This window comes from Chelonia mydas, chromosome 14, assembly GCF_015237465.2.
Source record: "Chelonia mydas isolate rCheMyd1 chromosome 14, rCheMyd1.pri.v2, whole genome shotgun sequence".
Lineage (NCBI taxonomy): Eukaryota > Metazoa > Chordata > Testudines > Cheloniidae > Chelonia > Chelonia mydas.
In genome coordinates, this window is record NC_051254.2 from 966,356 (window position 1) to 990,939 (window position 24,584).

Genomic DNA, 24,584 nt, shown 5'->3' on the forward strand with positions numbered 1-24,584 from the left:
ATAAGTGACTAGTCCTTTGGGGCTGGGAGTAACCTGACTATGGTGATTTTGGGTGTAAGGGACCATCTATCACTAAGGCAAGCTTGCCTAGGTGACAAGATAGTCCCCTTGGGCACTCCAGTCTGTCACGGAGTCCCCGGGCAATACTCTGGAACTGCTCCCCATGAAGCCAGGCAGGACTCTGGGGCAGTCTCGTCTCTGGGAGCAGACTTTCTGCAGGACACAAAGCTCACACAGCTTCCCCCTTCCTGGGTCTGACCTCGGAGCATTCAGCATCCTCTGCCCCTCCGTGCGCTTCCCACAGCGAGTCCGCCCAGGCGGGGTCCTGGGGAAGCCAGAGGGTCCTGCCCCCCAACTCCACCGTCAGACGTGACTCTCAGCCAGCCAGTAAAACAGAAGGTTTATTAGACGACAGGAACATGGTCTAACACAGAGCTTGTAGGTGCAGAGAACTGGACCCCTCAGCCGGGTCCATTTTGGGAGGCAGTGAGCCAGACAACCCCATCTGCACTTGACTCCTCATCTCCAGCCAGCCCCAAACTGACTCACCCTCCACCCCCTCCTCCTCTGGGCTTTGTCCCTTTCCCGGGCCAGGAGGTCACCGGATTCCTTTGTTCTCCAACCCTTTAGCTCTCACCTTGCAGGGGGGAAGGGCCAGGCCATCAGTTGCCAGGAAACAGGGTGTTGGCCATTCTCTGTGTCCCTGCACACACCTGCTCTCTAGGGCTCTGCAACGATCATACACCCTTATCCCACCCCCTAGATACTTAAGAACTGCCTAGGGGAAACTGAGGCACCCCCACACTATTCAGAGAAAACATTAACAACAGTCCCACTTCGTCACACCGTCTATCTGTGACTCCATGTTAAGGCTGTTTCAGTGCCTGAGGAGTTCACACTTGACACCAGCCTGGTGAAATCTAAGTCTAAAACTCCCAGGCAATGTGGGGTTAAGCCCTGGTTCCTAACAGTCTGCCCTGAAGCTGGCATTCATGCTCTTGCCAGGCCCCAGGAAACAAAACCTCCGTGCTTGACTGCTCAGTCCTAGCATTCAGTAATAGCTGTGGAGTTTGCTGAGTCCATCCTTTTCTGCCTTGCCTGCCTCTCCAAGGAGCCATGCTCATCCAGTGAGAAACAAAGGCCGGAGGTAGTTAGCAATTGCCAGATGCCCACGGGTGGTGCCATGGGTGGCCACCAAGCTGTTGGGATGGGCTGCTGCCTCACAGCTCATAACGGTGAAAGCAGATTTTGGAACATCAGCTCCTTGGGGCAGACTTTCTGGGCAAGGGGTTGCAGGGGAAGGAGAAGCCCTGGTCAGTTCAGACAAGGTTCTGGGACAGAGGTGAGGACTCCTCCCCCACGCCTGCATATCAGTGGATGTTAGAATGAGCTGCTCCAGGAGCTCCCTCTTTTCACAGCCATGTGACAGAAAACACTCACCAGCAACCAGCTGGGCCAGTTCCTGAAGAACTTGAAAACAACAAAATAAATGGCTCTGCCATTCACACTCCGAACTCGGAGCTTAGAAAGAGGGAGCGTGGTTTTAATAGTAACAGAGCTAACATGTCCCCAGGGGAAGGGCTTCCTGAAAACCACCCAGCTGCTGGGACAGCCAGGTTGGGGTCTGGTGGCTTCGCAGACACCAGCTGAAGGCCCAGCAGCGTTAAACGTCCCACTGTCAGACGAGAGGCTGGTTTGGGCCCTCACTTTTAGAGCCCGTTGGCACCAGGTGTGCTCGGCTCCAGCAGTGCCCGACCGCCCGCATGGCTTCTGGACCCTGTGCCCTGATGGAAGGCAAGGTCTCGGCAGCCTTCCCTGGAGAGACAGAGTTACAAGCACCAGTACATGATAGGAGCGGAGGTTTTCACCCAAAGATAACACGCCAGTGCAGCTGTAGGGCAGGGCCTGGGTGCCAGCACCAGCAGGAGACTGGTTTTCTCAGTGATATGTCTGCATCTCTCAGCGCAGCCCTGTAAAGTCCATTGCCGGCTCCGGTCTCTCCAACGGGAGGCTGCGGCCAGAGGGAAAGTCCTGGTCACGCATTCAGCTCCTTCCAAGGGACTCCTACAGCACAAAGGGAGTGCTTCAGTCATTGTCATCATCAAATCTCTGTGCTCCTATAATGCCAAGGGCCCCTCGGGTCCTGGCTCCCAGTGTGGCTGCTGCCCAAACACACAGGGAAATGGTCCCTCGCTCACAATCCAGCCTCTCTGGTTCCTGTGCTCCTCCCTTGCCCCGGGATTGGATGGGGCAACAGGCACCCTGGTGTCCTCGCCATGGAACAGCAGGGCCTGGAATTGAATGGCCCCGCAGCCACCCTAGGCACGGGGGAAATGGTTTCCCAGTCAAAAGCTGTTCCCAGTGAAAGACGAGTGAGCAGCTATTCCCTGTGGTGTGTGTGAGGCACGGTAGCAGCCACACAATTGGGGCCTGGTCTGCCTCGGTACGAAGTCAGCTGGGAACATTGTACCTATTTGCCTCTGCCATAGAAAGCTGAGGCGATGCCCATCTAGGTCCCCGTTGCAGCACAGCAGCTGTGGTAGAGATTTTGCTCCTCTGCAGGAGGAGACGCTCAGGAAATGCTGACTAGCTCAGGCAATTCCCTGCTGATTCTGTTTGCCCATCACAGACGCCCTTTGCTTTGCAGCTCTGGCTGCCACCTGCACTCCCCAGAGCTGTACTGAACTCAGCTGGGCGGGGCAGCGGAAAGGGCAGCTGGGCCCAGGCTTCATTCACCTACAGATGAGGCATTGGATAAATCCCCCCAGCATTTCCTTCATCTCCTTGGAGCATCAACGTCCAGGAGCTTCAGTCCGATTCCGTCCCCTGCCCACCCCCAGCCACGCGCTGAGCCTCACCTGGCACGCAAGGATGCGTCTCTTGCTTCCCATAAATGCACTGAAGCCTCTGAATGAGAAATATCTTATCTTCCCCTTCCTAGAACAGAAGAGACACCACCGTGACCAAAGGGGGGCAGAACAGGGCCATGGCCCCCGGCAAAACAAGCCGCTGTAATAGGAGAGATGGAGAAACTAACGCTCAGCTGTTATGGCCAAAATCCAGTGGGAGCTGCAGGTGCTCAGCACTCGTGAAAATTCGGCCACTCATTTGGGTGCCTAAATGTGTGTGTAGGTGTCTAACCTGAGGCACCCATTAGAACTCAGGAGTTCCTGGATCCCAGACCCGTGCTCTGTCCACTCGACTACACCTTGCACCTCCCATCACCTTCCTGAGGTGTAAGCGTGGGGTACAAGGAACCAATGCCGAGCCACTGGCTCCTTTGAAATCTATGTCCCCAGTTTTCCTTATGGCTCCACAGCCGATTACCAATAAGTACCACAAACCTTCTCTCCTCATAAGAGCGGCCACACTGGGTCAGACCAATGGTCCATCCAGCCCAGTGTCCTGTCTTCCGACAGTGGCCAGTGCCAGCTGCCCCAGAGGGAATGAACAGAACAGGGAATCCTCAAGTGATCCATCCCCAGTCACACTTTCCCAGCGTCTGGCAAACAGAGGCTAGGGACACCATCCCTGCGCATCCTGGCTAATAGCCATTGATGGACCTGTCCTCTGGGAACTTCTCTAGTTCTTTTTTGAACTCAGTTATAGTCTTGGCCTTCCCAACAGCCTCTCTCCTCACACCTTCGGCTTAAACCTTTGCATGTAAAAGGCACTTCTCTGTGCCATGGTAGGGCCTTCTTTAAGGTATTGGCACAGAGGCAGGCCCAATTCAGCTTTCCCTGGGTCCCCAAGTCCCGCACATAAGGCAGTAAGAAGCAAGCAGCATGCAGAGGCCCCACGAACTCACGTTGGCAATCTGTTCCTTCAGCAGGCGGATGATTCTCCGCTGGCCTTTCACCACCTGGATGTGGAGGTAGATCACAGCTCTGCAATGGAAGGACATGAACTGCAGGCCTCAGGGTCTGACGCCCACATTTGAGGGGGCCACACATGCCCAATGCATGGCTAGATCACCTGCCATTCTCTCCAAGCCAGAGTGGGAGACAGGGGGGAGGACGGACAGGGGATGGGGGGGACAACTGGTCTGGCCCCAGCAGCCAGTCAGAGACCTCCTTTCTCACACACCCAACCTCTCCTCCCAACGAATTTCTCTGTGCTCAGCCACTTGTTTCACGGCCTCAGGCGGCCAGGGAGCGAGGAGTGGGACACGCACTCCCCGAGCAGCCCTGCAGCTCCCCCAGTGGCGATGCAATGCGTGGGGTGAGGGTGTCAGACTGTGCTTCACGACTTCAGTGGGGTGACACATCTGACCCCCTCGTGCAGAAGAGGCAGCTCCACCCCCTGGTTCAGGGGAGCCACTCCATTAGCTGCCGGAGCAGCGGCACCAACGCCTTCTTCCAGGCTTCCACCCACGGGAGAGTGAGGCCGTGGTCAGGAGAAATAACAGCGAGGTTCAAAGGGCCGTGCCAAACCCAGTGTAGGACCAGTGCTGCTCTCTGGGCGGAGGCAGGAATGCTCCTGGGTGACACTGTCCCGGCCTACCAGGGAGCTCAAAGTACAAGGACTGAATGCCTTGAGCAGCTATTCTCAGCTACGGGGAGCCCAGCCTGGTGCGTTTGCCTGTAGTTTTCAGGCTTGGATTCTGAATTCAGTCGTACTCACAGCAGGACTCCGGACACAAAGAACAGGAAGAAGGTATTTCCCACCAGGTGTTTGTGGATCCAGGTGAACCAGGCGATGTTAGGGCTGGATTTCTCCAGCTCTTGAACCCAAGTCTTCCCTGACTCGTAGATGGTCTCCTGCATCCGGAACGGGCCACATGTTTTGGATGGTCTCACTCTGGGCAGACAAAGAGCAGATGAAAGTCAAATGGACACCTGTGGTAGAGGACGACTTCCACCTGCAATTCACTTGCCACCAGAACCACCTGACCTGGGCTTTGTGCCTTTGGTGTGGAATCTAGATGTTACCTCAAGAAACAACACAGACCTGATTTCCATGCCACCTAGAATGGGCTCCAACTGCAGCCATGCACCGGGAAAGACTTCCTCTAGCAGGGATTTGATCCAAGGCACCCCCGCCTCCCTGCCCCACCCCCAGCAGTGCACAGGTGTTTAGAAACCGCAGGGCTGAGTCGGAGGCAGGCGAATCCTCTCTGCGGAAATATCCCCTGGCTGCCTTTATTCGTACAGTGCTAAAGCACGCACGGTGACTTACAGGCAGCTCTGAAACAGGCCCAGCCCCGAGGAGCAGACGGACACAAAGGCTGACTGGGACCAAAGCACTGGGAAGCTGGAGGGGGGAAGGGGAGGGTAGAGCAGTCAGACCCCACAGCTGGTTGGCTCCATTCTCCTGTAGGCACGGAGGGTTCTCATTACACACACTCACGCCCAGATGGTGTAGGAGAGGAAGATCGCGGCGCCCAGGAACGAGGGGAAGCACAGGAGGGTGATGAAGACAGTGCTCATGTGAGATGCGCGCCACGGCTTGCTGGGAGACTGGCAGTTCTTCATCAGGCTGGTCTGGAGATACAGAGTTAAACCAGCTACTAACTTCTGACCCGAGCGTAACAACCCCCCATCGGCCGGCACACAGGACAGATGTTCTCTGGGCCCAGGGAGTCCCAGGCCACTGCTGCAAATAGAAACGGAGAGGGCGAGAACTGGTGCAGGTGAGGAACGCCTGTCTGACCCCTCCCTTCCCAGGGAGCTCTCCTCTGTTTCTGGACAGAGCTGAATATAGAACTGGACAGAGACCTTTCCCCCAGTCCAGCCTCTAGACCCCCCGGCTCTGGACAGCGTGATTGCAGCTGCAGCACTGGCTGAGGCCGAACAGCAGCTGGGAGCCGAAGACCGGTGGGTGGGGACGACCGTTACCTTCTTGATGTAGAACAGGAGCACCAGCTTGAGGATCTGGACGGCTGGGAGGAGGGGGCAAAAGAGAACCCCCAGCCTGAAAGGAAGAAGGAAAGCTACAGTAAATTTGTGAGAGCCCTGCACTCCCCCGCCCCCCAGGAGCCAGTGCCCCCAGCCATGGGGCAGCATGGTCATTGCCTTGTTCTCCTCCAGCTGGGGGCTTCCAAAGTGGACAATGGAGCCAGAGCATGGGCGGCAGTAGGGGAACCTTTGGGAGCTCAGTGGGGCGGGAAATGCGCTGTCATCCAATGGCAGTGGAAGCCCATGGCGAGGCCCGGGGGCCCGATCCGGCCCGCCCGACAACGTGACCCCCACGGCGAGGCCCGGGGGCCCGATCCGGCCCGCCCGACAACGTGACCCCCACGGCGAGGCCCGGGGGCCCGATCCGGCCCGCCCGACAACGTGACCCCCACGGCGAGGCCCGGGGGCCCGATCCGGCCCGCCCGACAACGTGACCCCCACGCCATACCCAGAGGGTGCGGCCCAGGGGCCCGATCCGGCCTGCCTGACAATACGACCCCCACGCCGTACCCACACGGCGCGACCTTTCCAGTTTCCTAGTTTCCTACTAAACTGGGAGGAGTGGTAGATACGCTGGAGGGGAGGGATAGGATACAGAGGGACCTAGACAAATTGGAGGATTGGGACAAAAGAAATCTGATGAGGTTCAATAAGGATAAGTGCAGGGTCCTGCACTTAGGATGGAAGAATCCAATGCACCGCTACAGACTAGGGACCGAATGGCTAGGCAGCAGTTCTGCGGAAAAGGACCTAGGGGTGACAGTGGATGAGAAGCTGGATATGAGTCAGCAGTGTGCCCTTGTTGCCAAGAAGGCCAATGGCATTTTGGGACGTATAAGTAGGGGCATAGCGAGCAGATCGAGGGACGTGATCGTTCCCCTCTATTCGACACTGGTGAGGCCTCATCTGGAGTACTGTGTCCAGTTTTGGGCCCCACACTACAAGAAGGATGTGGATAAATTGGAGAGAGTCCAGCGAAGGGCAACAAAAATGATTAGGGGTCTAGAGCACATGACTTATGAGGAGAGGCTGAGGGAGCTGGGATTGTTTAGTCTGCAGAAGAGAAGAATGAGGGGGGATTTGATAGCTGCTTTCAACTACCTGAGAGGTGGTTCCAAAGAGGATGGCTCTAGACTGTTCTCAATGGTAGCAGATGACAGAACGAGGAGTAATGGTCTCAAGTTGCAATGGGGGAGGTTTAGATTGGATATTAGGAAAAACTTTTTCACTAAGAGGGTGGTGAAACACTGGAATGCGTTACCTAGGGAGGTGGTAGAATCTCCTTCCTTAGAGGTTTTTAAGGTCAGGCTTGACAAAGCCCTGGCTGGGATGATTTAACTGGGAATTGGTCCTGCTTCGAGCAGGGGGTTGGACTAGATGACCTTCTGGGGTCCCTTCCAACCCTGATATTCTATGATTCTATGATTCCTTTTTCACACAGTGAGTTTCTAGCCCTGGAGTCTGCAGAGAAAACGTGCTACATGTGAGTGGAGTGCGACCGGTGCATGGTGCCTGCGTGGCTCAGATCGGGGAACTCGACTAGGAGTCTGGCTGGAGGAACAGAAGCGACTTGGAGAGAAGAGAAACAAAGGGCAGAAACCGGGATGGCCTGAGTGGGGGTGGAAGCGACAAGCACTGAACGAATCACAAATAAGGCCAACGGTTAGTTACTACACGAGGCCTTGTTCTGCCATTGACACGACTCCTGCTGCAGGTTGCGAGGGAATCGTAATCCTGACCTTACACCTGGCCCCCAGAGCATTTGCCCTCCTTCCACGCTCGTTCTGTTCTGCACAGGTTCTTATCCCGCCCGCAGCCCTGCAGCGTGTCAGGCGTTCCCGCCTGGGGCGTTCTCGCTCCCGGGGGAGCTGCGTGTGCAGGGGGGTTTAAAGGTGCTCGCTGCTCTGTGTCTGAGCTCCTGCGTGAGGCAGCCAGAAGCACCCGTGTAATCTGGCAGCAGCCTATCGGCGTGTGAAGCTGATCTGCCTCTCCTGGCTCTGGGAAGAGGCTCTAGCTACACGGGTAACAGAGGGGTGGGGGGAAGCTGTTGAACCACTGGCAGCAAGAGATGCCTCACCAGGTCAGGGTCTGCCCATAGATCAGCTCCAGCACGTTCCGGGCAATGTCAAACTCAGGCCTCTGCTTCCTCATCAGCTTCTTCTCCAAGATGAGCCTGGAAGACACAGAGAGACTTTCAAGGGGCTGAGGCCGCAGGACACTCAGCCCCTGAACTTTCACTCCAACAGAGATCAACCTTGCAAACAAGATGTGCCAATGTCCCAGCAAGCCAGAGCTGCCTCTGCACGGCGGAGCCAGGGAGGCCCCAGCACCAGGGATGGGCACCGCACGAGCATTACCTCCAGAGCAGCTCCCCAAGGAAAGTGTCCAGGAGCGTGAACACGAAATCCATCACCACAAAGCGGTACAGCTCCTGCCCCACAGACGTCTCCCAGCACTGGGAAAACACAGGCACGGGTGGTATCAGGGAAAGGGTAGAGATGGCTCCCTCCTCCCACCAGCTCTCCCGTGGCCCGCAAGCAAGATCTGCGAACACCTGCCCTGCAGCTCCCTCAACAGTGGGGCACTCACTCGTGGTGCCTTGCCCGCTAAGGCACTCTTCCCATGGCAACTGGTGGGCTGGCAACATTCTCACTCGCTAGCCAAACCTAGCCACTGAGCATTCAGATCACGACACTCTGCCTCTTCGAAAGGGGAACTCGGGACCTTTGCTATGCTGCATTGTGCCATCCCTGCCCCTTGCAAGGGCCAGCAACAATCACAGAATCGCAGGACTGGCAGGGACCTCGAGAGGTCTCTAGTCCAGTCCTCTGCGCTCGTGGCAGGCCTAAGTATTATCTAGACCAGTGGTCTCCAACCCTTTTACGCCCAAGATCACTTTTTGAATATAAAGGCAACCCAGGATCTACTCCACCCCTTCCCCGGGGCCCCGTCCTGCTTACTCCATCTCCCCCCTCTCTCCGTCGTTCACTCTCTCCCATCCTCACTCACTTTCACCGGGCTGGGGCAGGGGGTTGGGGTTGGGGACGGGGTGTGGGCTCTGGGCTAGGGCCGAGAGATTCACAGTATGTGAGGGGGCTCTGGGCTGAGCCTGGGGCAGGGGGTTGGGGTGAGGGGTGCCAGCTCTGGGAGAGAGTTTGGATGCAGGAGGGGAATCTGGGCTGGGGCAGAGTGTTGGGGTGCAGAAGAGGGTGTGGGGTGCAGGAGGGGGTATGGGGTGCTGACTCTGGGAGGGGGCTCAGGGCTGGGGATTGGGGTGTGGCCTCCCACCGGGTGGCACTTACCTTGATGAGCAGCGAGCGAGGCTAAGGCAGGCTTCCTGCCTGCCCTGGCCCCATGCAGCTCCTGGAAGGGGCCAACACGCCACTGTGGCCCCTGGGGGGATCGGGGGGGCACTTGGCTCTGCACGCTGCCCCTCTCTGCAGGCACCGATCCCAAAGTTCCCATTAGCCACAGTTCCTCGTTCCTGGCCAATGGGAGCTGCGGGGGTGGTGCTTGCAGACAGGAGCAGCGCTCAGAGACCCCTGCCCCCCTCCCTCCCGGGGCACGCGGCCGCTTCCGGGAGCGGCATGGGGCCAGGGCACATAGGGAGCTTGCCTTAGAGGCTGCCCTGCTACACCACCGGAGATTGGGATTGACTGGGAGAGTCCCCACGATCAACCAGTCGATCAAGATTGACTGGCTGGTGACCACTGACCTAGACCATCCCTGACAGGTGTTTGTCTAACCTGCTCTTAAAAATCCCCAAGGATGGAGATTCCACAACCTCCCTCTGCAATTTATTCCAGTGTTTAACCACTCTGACAGTTGGGAAGTTTTTCCTAATGTCCAACCTAAACCTCCCTTCCTGCAATTTAAGCCCATTGCTTCTTGTCCTGTCCTCAGAGGTTAAAGAGAACAATTTTTCTCCCTTTAACAATCTTTTATGTACTTGAAAATAGTTATCATGTCCCGCTCCGTCTTCTCTTCTCCAGACTAAACAAACCGAGGTTTTTCCATTTCCCTTCATAGGTCATGTTTTCTTGACCTTTAATCATTTTTGTCGCTCTTGTCTGCATTTTCTCCAATTTGTCCACATCTTTCCTGAAATGTGGCGCCCAGAACTGGACACAATACTCCAGTTGGGGCCTAATCAGCGCGGAGTAAAGCAGAAGAATTACTTCATGTCTTGCTTACAACACTCCTGCTAATACATCCCAGAAGGATGTTTGCTTTTTTTGCAACAGCGTTACACTGTTGACTCATATTTAGCTTGGGATCTGCTCTGATAATTTGAACCCAGCACAGCAGGGGTGGCAGATTGTCCCAATATCCCTGGGCCAATGGGAGAGCTTAAATGAGTGCTCCTCTCTCTGAAGGGTGCAGTTGGGCCATTCAGTAGCTCCGAGTAGCTCTTGTTCCCTCAGCATGCACAAAATCCATTTAATCCTCATTTCTGCACAGCCCATGCAGCTGTGGGCTACAGTGTGGGCTGGGTGCAGGGGCCCAGAGCTGCAAGGGCCCAGCTCTCAACAAGCAGAGGTTGCAACCAATGCAGACCGACCTCGTCCTCCAAGTGGTATCCCCTCTTCCGACTCAGCCAATGGTAACACAGCAGGCCCAGGACGACCATCTTCAGAATCAAATTCCTCAGGAGGAAAGAGAAAGGGAGAGAGGGAGGTATCCGAGAGCGAGTGAGAGAGAGCGATCCCATGCCAGCAAGAGGAGCAGGGCAGGGATGGACAGAGAGCTCTGGTGGGCAAAGCAGGTGAGCTCGCCTGCTCCGTTCAGCTGCTCCGAGATCTCAGTGCAGAGGGCCTGGCAGTGGAAGGCACCAGCTGCATGCATCTCCATTGTCCCCCTGGGGCAGGCCTAAGAGCAGCCCGGGCCCGCCCCGGAGCACAAGGTGCCCCCCTGGTGCTCAGGAGGAGGAGGAAGATGGAAGGCCTGTGGCTCACTGCGAGGGGTGCTCAAGCCCGGGTCCTTCAGGGAGTCCCAGGCTCCCAGTGCTGGATTTCTAGCTGTAACACAGCAACCAAGAGCAAAAGAAACCCCCAGACGGAGGGGGGTACGCCCCACCCCCACCGCCCTACCTGCAGATGGCCACGTACACCTCCAGCGCTGGAGACTCCTGCTTCTCCCAGGCTGCCAGCAGGTTATACAGGTACGGCATCACCAGGTTCATCAGGGACACCACCATAGGCAGCACCAGCAGGAAGGCTTCCTGCCGGGCCTCGCTGCTCCCCCTGTCTCGGCTGTCCCGGTGCACCTGGAAAGCCGGCACCAAGGGGATTACTGGCCTGCAGACCACCCACAGGACTCTGGCCGCACCAGAGCATCCCTGGCCTCTCGGGAGCAGTGCGACTGCCCGTGTCTCTGCAGAGCCCGGCCCCCGCCCCGCCAGCTCCGGGATGCCCCTCCGGGCAGGGATGACAGCCTCTTATGAGAGGAGGGCCCAGCGCAGGGCCCGCACTCACCTTGAGCAGGTGTTCGGAGAAGTAATACACTGCGATGACACAGCCTAGGACGGTGCCCAGGGACAGTGCCCAGGCCAGACTGAGAACCACCATCCTGCCGAGCCTCCTGCACAGGCTCAGTGGGCGGGACTTGGACTGCCACTCTCCTAGCAGCTCCTGCAAAACACCACGCAACGGACTGTCCTGATTGTACCGACGGTGCTGGGGCTGACAGGCGGGCACAGCGTTCGCTGGGAACGGGCTGCAGGTCAGGAGCGGCGAACGCCTCCCCAGGAAGGAGGGAGTGGTGGAATGGACCCGGGAGCAGCCAAATGGTGCTGCAGAGGGGAAGGACCCAGGGCCTTTGGATGCACCGAGAGAGCTGTTGTCCCAAGGGGCGGAAGAGGGGAGTTTCCAACAGGAGGGCAGGGGTCGATCCTTGGGGAACGGGCCAGGACCTGGTGTAACACACCCATCTTTCAGCTGTGGGGATTCAGGCTCAAATCCCGCTTTAGGTCACAAGTGAAAGTGAATTTTGTGGCTTCAATTTAATCCCCAGCTTGCCCAGTCACAAAGCCACCATGGTGGTCATTCCTGGCTCAGGGGCAGCCCAGGAGTAACACAGCGGGGCAGAGCAATAGTGAGGGGCACCGACACAGCTGTGGGAGGAGGGGCAGGGGCAGCTGTGAGTCTGGGCTACAGGGCACCGGCAGAGCTGTGGGTGAAAGTCTGCACAGTTTGGTCCCTAACAGAGGAACTGAATCTATAATATGGTCAGTGATATTGTTATAATTGGGGTAGTGCCCACAGGTCCCGCTGAGCCCAGGGGTCCCTGGGGCTAGGTGCTACGTGTACACAAGGAACAAGAGTTCTAGCTCGAAGTGCTTCCCAGCTCCCTAGACAAGCCAGAGCAGGCAGCGTTGCCCCCGGGCTTGAACAGATGGGGACTGAGGCACAGAGTTTAAGGGTCTTGCCCAAGGTCCCACAGGGAGAATGTGGCAGAGCCAGGAGTCGAACCCACATCTGCCAAGTCTCAGGCCATTGCCTGAACCCTGTGGCCAACCCAGGCCGTCTCAATGAGCCTGGAGCCGAACTCCTCTGCGCAGCACTCGCCTTCAGCTGGGTCCGGATGTTTTCGTTCTGCAGCCTGACGGAGCGTCTCTGGGTCACCTTGTAGTCCCAGGCACAGAACACTTTCATGGCAAAGTGCCCCGACGTGCTGCCCACGCGGTAGCTCTCGCCAAAGGATCGGGACATGCTGAAAGAGGAGCAGCCAGGGAACGGAGATTGCAGGGAAAGGAAAGGAAAGGGGGGCATTTCCGAGCCATCAGTGGGTGCCGTGGAGAGCATGGGGCTGGGGTAAGTCGCGGGGCAGAGGTCACACAATAGCCCAGACAGGGTGGGCCCAGCGGTCGGGGCGCTGGGGGGCAAGTGCTCAGACGAGGGCGGCCGGGTGAGTAATGCCAGGCACAGCCAGTGAGCAGGGAGGGCGCCTTACCTGTACACCAACAGGATGCATGTGCTGAAGAAGGAGACCCCAATGGTGAACACATAGGCCAGCGGCATGTTGTACGGGAGATGGCCTCTGCCAGGCTGGCACCGCCCACTGCCGGGGGTGCAGGGCTCGTTCAGGGTGAAGTTACTGTAGTAGCCGTAGTACATCAGAGTCTGAGTGAAGTAGCCCTGCAGGGAGAGGACAGGAATGGGCCCCACTGCCTCCCCCAGCTGCAGAGCAGGGGGACGCTGCATGGGCTCCCATGGGAGACGTGGATCCCCGTCACTGGAGGGTTTTAGGAACAGGCTGGACAAACCCAGGTGGGTCTCGGGTTTCTTGGTCCTGCCTCTCGAGGCACCATGACGGGCGCTGTTCAGCAGTGGCGGTGACGCTCCCCTCTCCCCCGCCCGTCCCTGGGATCCAGTCCCCCGTCCGGGCTAAAGAAATCCGATGCAGGGTGCAGCTGCTGTACGGCGGGCCCCATGCCCTATTGCAGGGCGGGGGGCACCTTTCTCTGAAGCAGCTCGCTCTGGGCTGGAAGCACAGCTGCTGCTGAGCAGGGGAGGCAGATCCTGTCTGGCCTGAGCACTGAGGGGTGGCAGGGCCTGTGGGTGCTGCCCCGGGGCTGGGGAACGCAGACAGAGGGAGGTGGGTCTCCGAGGTCTCGCCCTCCAGCGCAGTACTCACCGCCCCCGTGAGGAGCTCAAGCCCTGTGAAGAGCCTGCTGTTCTCAGCGGCCGGGGGGTACCTGGCCTGCGTGGCTACCACGAAGATCAAGAGGGTCAGGAACAAGAAGGCATTGAACGTGAGAAGCGTCTTGAGGAAGAGGAAGTAGGACAAGACACTGGAGCCGAAGCGGCCACCGATCTGCTTCAGGGAATGATGCCAGGGCTGGAGGGAGTGGAGGAGGGAGAGGAAGCCATCCCAGAGACTCCGGAACCCCTGGAGGGGAACAGAACTCGGGTCAGAAAAGGGGGCCAGGGCCAACCCGTCTGAGCCACCCCTGCAGCCCCTCCAACCTCCCCTCTCAGCTGTGGGAATCCCTGCAGCGAGCGTGCTGCCACCGTCTCGCAAGGCCCAACTCTGCTTAGCGCAGCCAAGCTGCTCCTGGACTCTAGCCTGCCATGCTCTCCCTCTGCCGCTCCCGGCCCCATCGCCTTCCTTCCGCTCGGCTACTCCCGCGAGGGCTTTGCTGCGTGGCCCAGGGGCGCGGACGGGACGGACAGAGACGTACCACGCCCCTGGGAGCTGAGCACAATGGCAGCTGTGACTGGGAGAGGTTTGTGTCCTTTAAGCATCACGTCTCAGGTGTCCCGTGCGCATCTAGTGCTGTTCGGTCTGCACTGCTGGAGTCACCGGTGGAAGGGCTGTCACCAGCTCGGGGGCTCTGTGCACCTACCAGAACCAGGGCCCCCCCCATTCACCATGAGCGCCAGGGCTCAGCCCGGGCAGGTCCTTGCCCAATGCCAGCGACAGCTCCCGGCAGTGAGCGCTCAGCATAACAGGGAGAGAACCCCCAGTGGCACTAACAGAATCACCCTGGCCAGTGAGTGCGGGGCTAGACCTTCCCCTGCCCCCAGAAATGTGCTCCCTTCCCAGCAGAAATCCCAAGCCTTCAGCTTCCCAGGACACACAGGGAGACCCGGGGGGAGGGATAGCTCAGTTTGAGCATTGGCCTGCTAAACCCAGGGTTGTGAGTTCAATCCTTGAGGGGGCCATTTAGGGATCGGGGAAAAAATTGGGGATTGGTCCTGCTTTGAGCAGGGGGTTGGACTAGATGATCTCCTGAGGTTCCTTCCAACCCTGATCTTCTATGATTCTATGACCAGACAAGGCACCTGTTCCCACAGACGCTGGAGAGTCCCCAGGGCCCCCTCCCTGGGGGGCTCCACCCAGCTCTGAATTTATCTGAGCTGCTTCATAAACAACTGGGGAAAAAACCAGCCACTATCTTGATTCCCAGCGAGAGACAGGAGTGCAGCAGGGCCTGGCGCGAACTGCAGGACTCTGCCAGGGGCCACAGCCTGGAGTGGGGGAGTGCGGGGAGGGAGAGAAGATCAGGGGCTCCTGTCCTGCAGCACGGGGCCTTTGACTCTGCGAGGTTTCTCCAGACAAAAATCAGATCCGCCCCTCCTGGCCCAGCAGCCGGTGCTGCCGCCAAGGGCCCAGCCTGGCACCTGCAGTGGGTGGGGGCAGGACTTACTGTGATGAAGTTGTGTTTGAGTTGGCCGCAGCAGGACAAAGGCCTCCTGGTCCTGTCGGGTTTCCTCAGGGTGCTTCTGTGTCCACCCAACTCCTGTCTGCAACACACAGTCCCGTCACACCACAGCTCAGACACCACAAGGGAGAATCCGCGGGAGGGGACAGTTCTGCTCTTGGGAGACCCCACACCGCCCACAGGGGACACCGGCCTCCTCTATTCACCCCCACACTCTCTGAGCCCCCGCCCCACCCAGGTTCCTCAGGCCAGAGAGGCTCCGCTTAGGTGCGGGGGCAGAGCTGGCACCGGCTGCTTCCCCTGTCCCTGGTGGGGACGGACCTGAGGCTGCGTTTCTCTGCCAGGCTCACGGGCATCGCCTGCAGCATGTGGTTCCTCTGGCTGCTCGAGAGGGTCTGCAGCTCCTTCACCAGCAGGCTGTGTGTGTCTGGGGAGGAGAATCGCAGCAAGGGTCACGCAGGGCAAAGTGGGGCACCCTTGGCAGAAGATGGGGAGCCTCCATGTCCATGGGCTGCAGGGACCGGCCCATTCTCAGCCAAGGTGTGGGGGGCAGCAGGGAATGAGATGGGGCAGGAATTCCGTTCCAGGCCTTCGCCCCAGCTCAGCATCGCTGCCATCCCGGGGGGGGGGGCGCTGGACACGTGGCCCCTCCCCCATCCCGAGGGGGGCGCTGGACACGTGGCCCCCCCAATCCCAAGGGGGGCGCTGGGATGCCTGGCCCTGCGGCCTGAGCAGTGCATGGCACTCCCAGCGCCAGCTCCAGCCACTCACCTTCCTGCTCTGCCTGGCCGGCGTCCAGCTCCAGGTCGTACTGCCGCAGGCTGGGCCGTGCAGAGCGGGACACTTGGTGCAGCGGCGGCCGGCTACTCCGGCGGCGAAGCTTGGTCGTGCGGTTGTAGCACTGCGAGATAATGGCTCCTCGGCTGTGCCCTGGAACACACCGCCAGCACGCTGGGCGTGAGCGAACGCGCGCTCCCTAGCGCAGGGTGGTGGTGGAGGTCGGGGGCTGCAGCCCGGGGCGGAAGGCAGGTGATGGTGGGATGATATTGGGGTGAGGGCAGGGTGGTGTTGAGGTGGGGCTGGGTAGGACTGGTGGGGGGCACGGTTTGGGGCAGGCGGTTGGGGTGGAATGGTATTGGGGCAGGCGGGTGTGGGGCACAGCTTGGGGCGGGCAGGTGAGGGCAGGTTTGGCTCTTGGAGAATCACTGGTCTGCCCCGGTGTGAGGATGGGACGCAGCAGGGAGGGGGGAGTGCTGACCTGGGACTGTGCCCTGGGGAGGGGAGACCTGAGAGCCTGTCACCTGAGCCAGGAGGGGGAGGGGGAGGTGACACCTCTGCCCAGGAATGTGAAGACAGGCAGAGAAGGGAACCTGCTGGGGGGGTTAGTTTCAGTTTGGGGCTGGGTGGAGGAACGCAGGGAACCCCAGGGCTGGGGTCTAAGCTCCCTGCTCCCCCAGAAGGGCTTGACTGAGGGGTCCTGGTTGTACCCACAAGCTCTGTTTTGGACTGTGTTCCTGTTGTCCAATAAACCTTCTGTTTTACTGGCTGGCTGAGAGTCTCAGTGAATCCCAGGAAGAGGGGTGCAGGGCCTGGACTCCCCCACACTCCGTGGCACCCAGGGCTGGTCCAGCTGGGTCGGGAGGTGCGACTAGCCGGCGCCTGGGCCATGCAGCCATGAGCGGGCCCAGGACTCTTGGCTCCAGTCTCCTCAGCCCACTCTGTACGGAGATCAGGCCAGGCTGGGGGGCGGGCAGCAGGACCGGAGCCGGGCTGGGGCTGCGTGGTTGGCTTCCCGGGGCTCATGCTCACCGATGGTGCGGCTGGGCATGCGGGCAAGGATCTGTAGTGTGGCTGAAGAGAAATCCGGGTGCTCTCCCCTCGGCTCTGGCTCCTCCCAGACCTCAGTGCGGCCGGCTGCAGCAGCCCCATGGGCCAGGTTTTCTGGGAGAAGGTGAGGAAATGCACTGAGCTCTGCCTGTCGGGATCAGAGAGGGAATTCCCCGTGGACTCCTGGGGACAATCCCCAGCCAGGCATGCAGCTCCGTGCCTGGGCTCCCCATATGCCTCGCTCAGGCCTGCACATGTTCAGAGCAGACGCCTGGCCCCAAGACGAGTTGCTGGCCCCTGCCGTGGCACTGGCCAGAGGCACCCCAGGAACAGAGTGCTCCCTGCTAACCCCCACAGGGTCTGTCTGTTCCAGCACCCGGCCCGAGGGCTCAGAGCCTCCCTTGTCAGCAAGCTTGCCCGAGCTCCCTGGGCCCCTCCTGACGGCTTGGCGACAGGGTTGCCAACTTTCTAATAGCACAAAACTGAACACCCTAGCCTCACCCCTTCCCTGAGGCCCCCCACCCTGCCCCACAGCCCTGCCCCCCACTCACTACATTCCCCCTCCCTAGATGGTTCAGTCTCCCCCACCCTCACTCACTTTCACTGGGCTGGGGCAGGTGGTTGGGGTGTGGGAGGGGAGGGGGTGACACCTTGGCGAGCGCTTGGACGATGGAACGTTGTACTAGTAAATGCCAGGAAGAGTCTCAGGAGCACAAACTAGGCTTTGTATCTGAGCTATAACCTGTGCCCCCCCAGCACACACAGCTTCTTGGGCTGCAGAACGCCCCCAGATACACCCGTGCTGCAGGTCACTGCTTTACCTCTGCCCCCGACGGTCAGCTCCTGCAGCTCCAGCTCCTGCTCCAGCTCCTGCTCCTGCATGCTCTGCTCCTGGAGGAGCTGCTGGAAGGAACTGTGCATAGCACCCTCATCGCCCAGGCTCAGATCTGGGCTGTGGGAAACACGGAAGCCAAGATACAGGCTGAGCGGCAGGTAACCGCGCCCACCATGACTGTAACCCGTGGCCCTTGGGCTCAAGACGGGAGGTGGCCAGGTCACAGATTTGCAAAGATGCCAGATTCTAGCAGCATCCTCTTGTCAACTCAGCGGGGGTGGTGCTGGGACACAGCAGCCCCTGGCTGCACCCCAGAAGAACCCACGGGCCATGGCCTTGGGATCTGACTGAGTTCCAAGGCCTGTGGAGTTGCTACCACGCAGGGTCACAGAGCCCATGGGGCCACTGCCCCAGAGCAACTCCCGACCGGGATCACCCTCATTGCCACCCCAGGACAATTCTGTCTGCACAGGGACGCGCTGCAAAATCTTCCCGTTTCCCCTCGGTATCCCCAGGGCGGCAAGTTCTGAGCTGCACGGCCCCCATCCCCACATGGGGAGGGCAGACAAGTGCCCCCACAATGGAGGCTGTTGCTGTGGCAGCCTTGCTCCACCAGGACACCCTCTTGGCAGGGCCAGTGGGAGCCTCTCCAGGGCCAGGGTGGATGGCTCGGGCTGAGAGGCTCCCTCCCACCGCAGACTGGGAGAAGCCCGAGTGCTGCCGTGTTAAGGACAGGATGCAATGGCTGTGTCTGGATAGGTTCCCCAGTGGAGTGGGCAGAGTCCAGGGACCATGCCCCTGGCAGGCAGTCAAGTGGGGCAGCAGGGTTGCTGCTCTGAGTTACATAAATGGACCCTAGACACCTCAGTGGTGGGCACGTCGGAGGTGCAGGTCTGGACAGATGGAGTGCTCCCCTCCCAGGCAGCAAGGAGGCCAATGGCCATGCAACTCACCTGGCACCGTCCCTACTCTCCGGAACGCAAAGGGTGAAAGAGAATGGCTGGGTCATCTCGGGGTCTCAAGTGCAATTCCAGCAGCTCGGGGCCGGATCCAGACAACACCGGGGCCTGGAGTTCTCCAAACAACTATCTCTCTCAGCAGCGCCCTCTTCTCTTCATCTCCCACTCGTCATTTCTAAAACAGGCCCCCCAGGGCTAGTGAGCCATGGGCAGAGTACAGCCGAGGGTGCTGGCTGGGCGATTCCCCAGCTAATTCAGCCCAGTGAGCGGGGGCTGGCTGCTGGAGAAGGGTGTGCTGGGCTCTGCCACCTCCCAGGCGAGTCCCACGGAAACACGGGGGCTGTGTTGAGTCAGGCAGCACAGCACAAAACACGGGGAAGAGGAAGGAAGAGAGGAGGGGACAACAGCTGCGATTCAGTCACACACCAGCCCTGTTGTGCAGATCGTGCAGACGCAGCAGCAGGCTCGGGGCTGCGGGCCCAGGGCCAGCAGATCGTGCCTGAGGGGCTATTCCCGGGGGGGGTGGAGACTAGGTGCTTCTAACGTGCCCTAACCCCGTGCCCCAATCCCCTGCCCCAGCCCTGAACCCCCCCCAAACCCAGAACTCCTTTCTGCACCCCAGAGCCTGCACCCCCAGCCCAGAGCCCTGAGCCGCTCCTGCATCCCAACCCTCTGCCCCAGGCCTGAGCCCCTCCAACTCCCCAAACCCCTCATCCCCAGCTCAGTTGGGTCGTGGGCATCAACGATTTTCTTCAACTGGGTTCCTAGAAAAAGAGTCTGAAAATCACTCACCTAGGGCACTTGCTTCCTTTTTCACACAAGGGCCCTGACCTTTCGCTGCAGCTTACGGCCAAGGAAGCGGAAACGTACTGACTCGTAAAAAGAAACTGCACAGAAAACAGCGATGAGAGATCTCTCCCACATCCTCTGCACTACGGCAACCTCGACCTCCTTTCCTCGGCGCTGCCAAAACTTGCCCAGAGAGACACTAACCCCCTGGCTCCCTCTGCCCTGGCAGGGACTCCTCCTCCAGCCCTACCCAGGCATCCTTGCAGGGTTCCAGCTAGGGGCTCCATCTGTTCCCAGCCGACCACTTGCTCTGTGCAAAGCCCCAGGCACCGTATGTCATGCAGTGCGAGCAGCTCCCAGGCAGTGATCCACCCTCCGGCCGGCCAGCCGAGAGACCAGATGGTCAATGCTGGGCACTGGCCGGGAGCCCTGCAGCACCTAGGGTCAGGCCTCAGACACCACAGTGCCAAGCCTGCCATACGTGCGTCAGAGAGAGGGAAAAGCTGGGGCCTTACCCCGCGTGTCGGGGCTACTCCCCCAACCAGAAGAGGCAGGAGAAAGGAGCCACTCTCTCCTCCCCACGCCCAGTTCTGATTCCTCAGCGGGCACCAGAACAAACAGCCTGTGTGTCCCTGCCTGGGCAGCATGTAAATGCAAACCCTTTGTCCTCTCCCCACACAATGCCCCGTGCAGCCCAAGGCCAGGGGAGGGGCATCCCCGTCTCACCCAGTCCAGCTCCCAGAGGGTCACATACCAAGATGCATTTTGCACCCTGAGTGAGCTGGAAAGTCTGTGCAAGGCACTGGCAGAATGAGCCATGGCCTGAGCTCCTGCACTAACCAGACCCCCTGACTGGCTGTGAATGCCTCTGATCACCTATGCACCTCTCTGCTGAGAACCAGGGCTGCCCCGGACACCTGGCGCCCCGGCGTCTGCAGGGCAGCACAGGCCTTGGGAAATGCCAAATCTCCACCCTCCGCAGGAGCCACTGGACTGGCCTTAGAGCTGCCCTCAGGGGAGCAGGGCTGGCCCCCTGCATGCTTCCTCCCCCTCAGCCCCCTCTCTCCCCTGCCACTTGCTTCCCACACCCAAAGCCCGCACTGAGAGTCTTCAGGCACTAAAGAGTTAACTGGAGCGGAGTCAGCCCCTTCCTTCCAGTCCTGGAGCAGCGGGAGTCTCACTTCCCTCAGCCCTTCACATTCAAACCACTCCCTGCAGCAAGTCCAGGCAGATAGTGGCCCAGGCTGGCTTGGCTCCCTTTCCCCTATCAGAGACAGGCACTCCCTCCTAGAAAAGCACTGGGCCCCCAGAGAGCCTGGGGGGCGTGGCATGCAACAGGTGTGGTGGGGCACCAGGGAGCTGGACACCCAGGCAGACCGGTCCCGCGGGGGCTTGCTAGGAGAGCAGAAGAGATGATTGTTGCCGGCACCCAGTGCCGAGAGGCAAAACAACAGTAGGGGTTCGTTACCCTGTGTGCTTCACCCAATAATCACAACGGGGTGGAGAAGCAGAAAAGTTTATTTGAAGCTTCAAAAAGGTCCAGGGAGAATAGAATTTCAAATCCTGCATCCAGAGCAGGAAGTTACACAGGCTTTTATACATCCTTTCTTCAGCATACTTAGCCAATAGCAAGCTGCCCTAAGTATCCATCTAGCCAGCCAGTCCAGTTCCCAGCTAGTTCCCTGGTTCTCTGTATCATTTGTTAAACTATACATAAAGCTGCTTTATTCAGCATTGTTCTTCCATATCTGCCCTGTTTGGCCTTGCTTAGTTTCAGGCAGTCTGACTCTGCAACATATTGTTGCAGATCCTCAGCATAACTGCTGCGAGTGCCTCCAGGCCGGGGGGGGCGGGGGGGCAAGGACACTTGGGCCTAGTGTGAGGGGGCTTCATCGACACTCGTGGTCTTCCATCCCCTCGAGTTACCTAGTGGCCATGCCCATGTCCCCAACATGATGGTCCAAGTAGATGGAGGCTGCACCTACCTGCGCTCCCTGCTCCAGGAGCCACCCCTGCCAGTGCGGGAGGCTGGGCACAAAACTCACCTTAGCTCTCCCCGCTCTGTGCAACCTGCGTGGGGGGCTCAGTCCCGCTCCAGGAGTGATTTCTGGAGCACTCGGCTCCCGGGGGTGGCTCTCGTGGGGCCCGCCCCTCCTTTGGCCCCACAGCCAGCACAGACACACCCCCAGAGGAGCAGTGCCTGCAGGGACAGAGGCACACTGCACCAAAGCCCTGCCTGCAGGGTCAGGGAAACTCAGGAACCTGCCGGCTTTGTCTCTGGTCTGGTGGTCCCAGGCGGGGCTGGCTGGAGACTCTGGCCCCTGGAGCTCTCCCTGCAGGTGTCTCCTTCCCACCAGCTGGTCTTACTGACCAGAGTCCCTGGGTGTGTCCCATTGGCCCCCTTCCCTGACGAGCTCGCCTGCTGCCTGTGGGGGCAGGCGCACGCTGGGCTGGAGGCAGCTGAGCCTGCCAGGGTCTGTGTGCACCGATAAGGGCGGGAGGAGGGCAGCCCCTACTCCGCTCTCAGGGCTCAGGCCAGCTCTTTGCTGTTCCCAAGTCCACGCACACCTCCAGCCCCACCCTATAGCTTCTTCCTAAGTCACCCCAGGGCTGACTGAGCCCTGTCTGCATGGCTGCCCGTGGCTCGGGGTGGAGCTGGGGCACGCTGGCAGTATGGTGCTACAGCCCCGGGCTGGAGGCATTTCAAGAGCAGGGGCTCAGACCAGCTGTTTCCACAGAGTCCATGTCAGCTGCAAATCCCCCTTCTCAGCTTCACTCACCTGCCCACTGCAGCGTCCCTCAGGGGCAGTCCTGGGTGGGGAGCCTGCTGCTCTGCGAGGGGCGAAGCACAGTGAGAACCATCCAGCTGGACAGGAGCCAGCTCACTTTCCTCCCCTCACCTGGAACGCAGAGGATGCTGGGAGTCGTAGTCTTTGCCTGTGGTGTCCACCTGGAGGGCAGAGTGTGATTTGAGTCTCAGCTCCGCATGCAGCAAAGGACTCGGCAGCTCCCAGGGTGTGCCCCAGGCCTGCCTTGCCCAGCCTCAGCGGGGGCCAGGGCCCAGCGGTCCCAGGGATTTCTCAGACTGGGGCAGGCAAGCTGCAGCGTAGCCATTAAAATGGGGGTCAGGATGGAGGCTGGCCATGGGCCCTGGCTGTCTGGGGGCAGGATTCTCCTGCCTTGGGGCCTCTGGTGCCCCTTGTGTGGTTCCCATCGAGGGACACTCACTGAAAGTCGGCTCAGCTGGGAAAGCTCTGTCCCAGGATCCCTCAGGATCCCCCCGCGTGCCACGGCCATGGGCGAGCTCAGAGCCCATCCCCCGTGTGCCACGGCCATGGGCGAGCTCAGAGCCTGTCCCCTGTGTGCCGCGGCCATGGGCGAGCTCAGAGCCTGTCTCCTGTGTGCCGCGGCCATGGGCGAGCTCAGAGCCTGTCCCCTGTGTGCCGCGGCCATGGGCAAGCTCAGAGCCCGTCCCCCGTGTGCCACGGCCATGGGCAAGCTCAGAGCCTGTCCCCTGCGTGCCACGGCCATGGGCGAGCTCAGAGCCCATCCCCCGTGTGCCACGGCCATCGGCGAGCTCAGCGCCCATCCCCCACGTGCCACAGCCAGGGGCAAGCTCAGCGCCCATCCCCCGCGTGCCACAGCCAGGGGCAAGCTCAGCGCCCATCCCCCGCGTGCCACGGCCATGGGCGAGCTCAGAGCCTGTCCCCTGTGTGCCGCGGCCATGGGCGAGCTCAGCGCCTGTCCCCTGCGTGCCACGGCCATGGGCAAGCTCAGAGCCTGTCCCCTGCGTGCCACGGCCATGGGCGAGCTCAGAGCCCATCCCCCGCATGCCACGGCCATGGGCGAGCTCAGAGCCCATCCCCCACGTGCCACAGCCATGGGCGAGCTCAGCGCCCATCCCCCGTGTGCCACGGCCATGGGCGAGCTCAGCGCCCATCCCCCACGTGCCACGGCCATGGGCGAGCTCAGCGCCCATCCCCCGCGTGCCACGGCCATGGGCGAGCTCAGAGCCCATCCCCCGCGTGCCACGGCCATGGGCGAGCTCAGCGCCTGTCCCCTGCGTGCCACAGCCATGGGCGAGCTCAGCGCCTGTCCCCTGCGTGCCACGGCCATGGGCGAGCTCAGAGCCCATCCCCCGCGTGCCACGGCCATGGGCGAGCTCAGCGCCCATCCCCCGCGTGCCACAGCCATGGGCGAGCTCAGCTCCCATCCCCCGTGTGCCACGGCCATGGGCGAGCTCAGAGCCCATCCCCCACGTGCCACGGTCATGGGCGAGCTCAGAGCCCGTCCCCTACTTGGGCAGAGGTGTCACCTCCCCCTCCCCCGTCTGGCTCAGGTCACAGGCTCTCAGGTCTCCCATCCCCAGGGCACATTCCCAGGTCAACACTCCCCTCTCCCTGCTCGTCACATTGTCACACAGCCCGTTCTGTCATGGGCATGGGTGAGTTCAGAACCCATCCCAGTCAGCATGAGTGAGCTCAGCGCCCATCCTGTTGCCTGGGGGGGGCGCATAGGTGAGTTCAGAGCTTGTTCCCCACGGGCAAGGGAAGCTCAGCACCTCTTCCCCCTGCAAGCCACGGGCAGGGGCGAGCTCAGAGCCCGGCCACCGTGCACTGTGCATGCTCCCTGCTCAGAGCACAGGATTTCCCAGGCACCATGAGAGCCCGTTTCCTGCACATCACTCAGGGTACCACACTGGGAGCATTCCCAGGAGGTCTCATCTGTTGGGGACTCTGGAGCCAGCTGTTATCCAGGACCACATGCACCAGTTAGTGGGGACAGGCTGTACCCTGCATGTCACACGCAGAAGCTCAGGGACAGAGTCCTCCTGCCCCTTCCAGCTGATGCCACTTGTCCCCCCCACCTCAGCAGACTGCAGAAGCCCCTGGCAGCCCTTGGCTGCAGTTTGGTTTTATGCGTCACCCTGGTATCTTGCCTTGCAGGCAGCAAAGGAAACGGGGGGGGGGGGGGGCCCATGGTTCCTGCCGCATGGCCCTGAGGCACTATCAGTAACTCATCAGCCCAGCTGAGGGCTGTTATCTCAGCACAAGTAAGTGCAGGACCCTGCACCTGGGCCAGGGCTTGTGGTTTGGGCACTTCCCTCGTCC

At 60.2% G+C, this 24,584-nt stretch overlaps 1 protein-coding gene across 15 annotated transcripts; it reads right to left on the bottom strand.

Annotated features, from left to right (window-relative positions):
- Positions 1-1,512: 1,512 nt before the first annotated feature.
- Positions 1,513-24,341, bottom strand: TMC6 (transmembrane channel like 6). Of its 15 annotated transcripts, none has more exons than XM_043528629.1 (22): positions 24,163-24,326; positions 22,374-22,423; positions 22,254-22,339; positions 17,712-17,842; positions 16,873-17,004; positions 15,835-15,993; positions 15,385-15,490; positions 15,049-15,145; positions 13,533-13,787; positions 12,849-13,033; positions 12,464-12,608; positions 11,372-11,527; positions 10,988-11,163; positions 10,459-10,543; positions 8,255-8,352; positions 7,975-8,070; positions 5,838-5,913; positions 5,350-5,483; positions 4,624-4,800; positions 3,809-3,887; positions 2,859-2,937; positions 1,513-2,064 (listed from the first exon to the last, which is right to left on the bottom strand). In XM_043528629.1, exons 1-22 carry the CDS (start codon positions 24,179-24,181, stop codon positions 2,036-2,038), a joined length of 2,550 nt encoding a protein of 849 aa, XP_043384564.1. In that variant the 5' UTR covers positions 24,182-24,326; the 3' UTR covers positions 1,513-2,035. The 15 variants fall into 15 exon arrangements, with proteins under 15 accessions (XP_043384564.1, XP_043384566.1, XP_043384557.1 ...); XM_043528631.1 differs by lacking the exons at positions 22,254-22,339; positions 22,374-22,423; positions 24,163-24,326 and adding exons at positions 18,679-18,859; positions 19,477-19,571; positions 19,989-21,103; XM_043528622.1 differs by having other exon boundaries at positions 5,350-5,913; positions 22,254-22,305; positions 24,163-24,341.
- Between the last annotated feature and the right edge of the window lie 243 nt (positions 24,342-24,584).